The sequence below is a fragment of the Vidua macroura genome, chromosome Z (genome assembly GCF_024509145.1).
Source record: "Vidua macroura isolate BioBank_ID:100142 chromosome Z, ASM2450914v1, whole genome shotgun sequence".
Classification (NCBI taxonomy): domain Eukaryota; kingdom Metazoa; phylum Chordata; class Aves; order Passeriformes; family Viduidae; genus Vidua; species Vidua macroura.
In genome coordinates this window covers 51,588,896-51,594,345 of record NC_071611.1, presented here as the reverse complement: position 1 = coordinate 51,594,345, position 5,450 = coordinate 51,588,896, and the positions used below count along the sequence as shown (strand labels likewise).

Here is a 5,450-nt window from a genome sequence, read left to right as displayed (position 1 = left end):
TGGAGTTCATGCTGACATATCTCAATCCCTCCCAAAATGAAGTGACAGTATTTCAAAAACTTATTCAGCCAGAGAGCACCATATTCTTTCCTACGAACAGCTCCAGAGTTTCATTCAGCTTTGATCTCAGCTGACAGCCACTGCTGCCCTTCTGCCAGAGTGCTTACAGGCTTGGGTACAACAGGCAGCAGGAAAACAAAAGGGAGGGAAAGGGAGAAAAAATTAAAACAAAATTTATTTTTTTCCAAAAATTAAAAATTGAATTCTTTAACCTTTAAACATGCTTATTTACTTACAGAAAGCATACTTCAGGCACAAAAGGTTTGAGTATCAGTCACATACCACTTTAAATTGAAATAGTATCAGGATTGTCCCATGCAGTCAGCTACATTATCCCCTATCAAGAAGTTGAAGTTGCAGTTTTTGTATACATACATATATATAAAGTATGCATCTTTCAGACAATGGTTTCCTGGTCTGAATTGACTCCAGTGGGGTTTATGTAACAACAGTACCTGTCATAAGGGCTGTTATCCTTGTAAGAGCAGACAATGATACTATCTTTAGGAACCACAAAAATGTTGTCCTCAATGTCAGGGCAAGGAGTGCTGTCCCTGCTGGGAGAAGAGCTCTTCTTCTCCAAGGCACTGTATGTGGAGCCATCTCCCACGAACACATTCTCTGGTATCTCTGGGTAACAGCTTTCCAGGTATTTCAGCATCTCCTCCTGCTCCACCTTTTTGGTGAGGCTCTTGCACTCTGCCGTGGCAGCGGCGGTGGTGCTGGTGCTGCAAATGAACACGGTGTCCTCTCCCCTCAGCCCTCTCCTGTCCTTGCGGTAAGCTTTCCTGGTCAGCTCGTCACAACTTCCCTTGCCAGACTCCAGGTCCGAGGGGGTCCTTAGCAGCTCCATGACATCCCGGTCCTTGACTTCCTTACACCACGGCCGCATGTTCTCGGGACATTTGGTGCAGCCGTCGGTCTTTCTGGTGAGGGCAATGGCGGCAATGCCCGGCAGGCAGATGGCCGGCCCGATAGCCAGCAGCGGGATGTCTCCCAGGGTCTCTCCCTTGATGCCAGACACGGTGAACATGAAGCCGAACACCAGAAAGACGCTGACCAGAGCCACCACAAGCCCCGTCCGGGGGTTGATGTCGTCGGGTCTCAGGGTCCGCGCCATCCAGCTGGTGCGCACGGGGACACTTCCCTCCAACGGAGCGCCCCTCGGGGCAGGGGACAGACGCTCCCCGGCAAGATTCCGAAGTTTCCCAGGCAGCGAGGCACGGAACACCTCAACAGCCGGCGCCGCTCGGCTTCCCGTCGGTGGAGCCGCAGACGGAGGGCGGGCCGGGGCCGGGAGCTGTCCTGCCTCCTGCCTCCTCCCTCGCTCCCTCCCTCCCTCGCTCCCCGGAGCCGGTCGGAGCGGCTCCCCCGCCTGTAGCTCCGCCGCACCCTCCCACGCTGGCGGCGGGAACAGGGGGCTCAAGCCCTGCCGAAAGCCGGAGGTAGAGAGACCGGGCGGCTTCCAGCAGCAGCGGCCGGGGAGACAACTGCTGCGAAGGTTCACCTGCCCGGTCTCCGCCTCCTCCTCTTCCTCGTCCTCACCAGGACCCACCGGAGCCCCGCACAGCCGTGAGTACGCGCACCGCCCGGCGCGGGATGCTGCAGGACCGGCGCGGGGACTCGGCGGGGTTGCCCCTACCTGATGGCTACCGCTGCTTGGCCGGCTGCTGCCGCCACCCCGGGCAGCCTTTCCCTCTTGGGCGAAGGGGAGAGGACCGCCGACGGGCATCCTTCCTCGGGAAGCCGGCATGTGCATCCTCCGTACGGGCCCCTGCACCTCAAGCCTCTTCTTCAGTGAGGACGAGGCTTGTGAAGTAAATTATCCCTGGGCAGACAGCAGTCCTGCCCCAAGTCTTCTTCCGAATTAGGCACCTGTGGAGAGCAAGGCTTCAGGAGATGCTCTGTGGCAGCTGGATTTCATCCTGAAGGTGGCCCTTAGGGATAAAGCTTCTCCTGATGTTATTCCTTCCCCAAGAATGAACATAGATGTTGGGGTTCCCTTGGTATCCATGGCCTGCCGACTGTGATGGTGACGTTCTGGCCCTATGATTTGATGCATTTCGGTGATGGTAATTTGAAGTAAGCACCACCAGCTGAATGAGCATAGAAAAGGATCTCAAACAGGTGGGAATCTGGAAATGCAGCAGCATCTTTAGGCAGGTTGCCAGTGATATAAAAGACTAAATGCTTTCACCTGGGGCAGAGATACTGAGAAACAAAAAGGAATGATACCAGAAAGCTTCCAAGAAAGTTAAGGTGGCACAAAAGGATACTCTGAACTAAAATTTTGAAACCAAGATTTCTTTAAGTATTCCCATTAACATGATTAATTTTCCTCATACTACACATTTGGAAAGCTCAGAGGAGCCAGTTTAGAAAACACTCAGATGTTTCTCAGGTCATGAAAAGCATGGGTTTTATTTACCCTTCCTACAGTACAACATCAACAGAGCACCTCTGTGTTGTAGATGTCCAACTTGCCTTGCAGAAAGCAAGTCCAAGAATATAATTTTGTAAGTGGGAACAATTCCTGCCTTACAGGACACTTTGTAAATGGGGTGTCAAGTTATAGTATTTGCTGTTACGTTTGAAAGATGAGTAAATGGGAGTAGAAGTACACAGTGGGGAGAGATTTTAAGTCAGTGGCAATGGCCTGGATTTGAGATTAAAAGTTTTTAATGAACCACAATCATTATTTCAACTTGTCCTCCAGAACACTGTCCAGTAAAATTCACACTGAACCTCTCACCTGTTGCAGAGTGGGCTGAAACAGGAATGTTTTGGTCTCTGTTAGAAATACTTTTCTTGATTGAAAGATTTAAAAATCAAAACCTTCCAGCCAGCACAAGTTAACTTCTACTTTTGCCACTGTGCAGGATTTAGTAGTATGAGAAATGACAGTAGCGTTCTCAGCTCCTGTTTTCCAGAGTGAAAATTTGCTGTTTCTTTCCATCTGCTGTTATTCAGAGACACAGCTTTTATGTTCTCATGTTGGAATGAATAATGCCTTTTTTTTAATCCATCAGCTAGATTCTGGATGAAAGGAAGTGACCACATAACTAAAATGTTGTAAAGTGTAAGTTATGACGTTATGAGTATGTTGGTAACTAATGCCAATGAAAGTCACTGTTCCTGCTCCCTGACCTTCCTTCAACTCCCCTAGTGCATTTGGATAGTTTTTCAAAAAATTGGAAATTGTTCTTTTGTTGAAAAACAAATTATGATGCCTGGGAAAAGCAATGAGTACCTGAAGCTGTACTCATCAACAGTCCTTCAGAGATAGAAAAAGGACACAGAAATGTAAATATTAGTGTCATTTGTGGAGGGGAAAATTGCTGTAAGAGCTGAAGTACATGTCAGAACATCTAACAGGAGTAAAAATGGCCCTTCAAATTTAAGTGACAGGCTTACTGAGATGGAACAGGGAACATCTACTTTGGAACAGAAAGCTGTTAGTGGACCAAAAACCACAGAAAATGTCAGGACAAAGGTGGAACTAAATGTCTTCAATTTGTTCCTTTGTGAGTGATTTCAAGACAAGATTGTATGCTTCCAGCAGGAGGGGATAGAAAGGGAAAACAATCACCCAGTTCCAGGAAAGCATGCCACAATTGTTAAAATTGTCTTATCAAGCTAGAAATCAAGAGATCAGCAAGTGCCACTTAACACAACTGAGCAACAATGCAAATGGTTGTATTTTCTATCCTGTTCATTACTAGAGAAGAAAAATTACTCCTTTGAGGTGAAGTATGTTTCTGTTCTGTTGCTGTACACAAAAATTAGGTACTCAACCATGTGTTTACCTCAGTTTTCAATGGCAACCTCTCTTCGCCCCTCTTGAGTGGGTCGGCAGCAGGATGGCGACTGAAGGAAAAAAGTGCTCTCTGCTGTAATAGATCAGGGTTGTGATCACCTGAAGAATCTGAATATATGTGTCTGTGGGATCTGATGAGATGCTGTGCTCTTTTGTCTGGGGTAGAGTTAATTTTCTTCACAGTACTGGTATGGAGCTATATTTTGTACTTGTGCTGAACACAGGGTTGATAATACAGAGATGTTTTTGTTATTGCTCAGCATAACCATGACCTTTTCTGCTGTTTGTACTGCCATGCTGGTGAGGGAGTTGAGAGTGCATGGGAGGTTGAGAGGAGACACAGCTGGGACAGGTGACCCCAACTGACCAAAGGGATTTCCAGACCATGGGACATCATGGTCAGTACATAAAGTGGGTCAAAGAAGAAGGAAAGGTGGAACATTTGGAGTGATGATGCTTGTCTGCCCAGGTCACTGTCAGGTGTGATGGGACCCTGCTCTCCTGGAGATGGCTGAACACCTGTGTGCCCATGGGAAGCAGTGAATGAATTCCGTGTTTTGATTTGTTTGCATGCATAGACTTTAGTGTTCCTACTAAACTGTCTACACCTCAACCTATGACTTTTCTACCTTTTACTCTTCTGATTCTCTTTCGAATTCCAGTGGTAGAGGGGTGAGTGAGAGGCTGCTGGGGCTTGGCTGCTGGCTGGAGTTAAACTATGACAGATGCTTCCCTGACTCCCAAGGGAATTAGATTACATAGTTGCCAAGCCAATTTCAACAGTACTTGAAAAGTCCTGGCAGTCAGGTGAAGTCCCAGGTGACTAGAAGAGCAGAAATATTGGACCCACCTTTAAAAAAGGTAGGAAAGAGAACTGTGAGAACTACTGACCTCTCAGTCTCCCTGGATTGACATTTTCTATTAAAAGCTACCCAGTAGTTCTCTAAATTGTCTAGAGAAGGATTTCTCTTGAATCCTTGGGTGGGCTGGTCAGTATGTAAGGAATTGGTTGAACCAATACCCCGTCATAGTCAGAGGGTAGTGGTCAACAGCTCAATCTTCGCATGAAGATTGGTAATAGATGGTGTCCCTTAGGGATTGGCCTTGGGACAAGTACTGTTTAATGTCTTCCTCAGTGATGGAGAATCATTGGCAGGTTTGCAGCCAACCTGATTTGAATGCTTTGAGTGGTGCTGTTGACACCACTGAAGGTCAGGATGCCATCTAGAGGGACTTGGACAAGTTTGAGAAGTGAGCCCATGGGAATCTCATGAGGTTTAGCAGGAGTAAGTTCAAGGTGCTGCACCTGGGTTGGGGCAACCCCCAATATCAACACAAGCTCTGAACGGATGGAGAGCAGCCCTGTGAGAAGGACTGGGGGGTGCTGGTGGGTGAGAGGCTGGACATGATCCAGCCATGGGCACTCACAGCCCAGAAAGCCAAACGTGTCCTGGGCTGCATCCAAAGCAGTGTGGCCAGCAGGGGAGGGAGGGGATTCTGCCCCTCTGCTCTGCTCTGGTGAGAGCCCACCTGGAACCCTGCATCCAGCTCTGGGGTCCCAGCACAGGAAAGA

The 5,450-nt window shown here is 48.2% G+C and overlaps 1 protein-coding gene across 1 annotated transcript; it reads right to left on the bottom strand.

Moving 5' to 3' along the window:
• Positions 1 to 322: 322 nt before the first annotated feature.
• On the bottom strand, positions 323 to 1,330 carry TMEM215 (transmembrane protein 215). The gene has a single exon (XM_054003342.1). It carries the CDS (start codon positions 1,178 to 1,180, stop codon positions 458 to 460), a length of 723 nt encoding a protein of 240 aa, XP_053859317.1. The 5' UTR covers positions 1,181 to 1,330; the 3' UTR covers positions 323 to 457.
• Between the last annotated feature and the right edge of the window lie 4,120 nt (positions 1,331 to 5,450).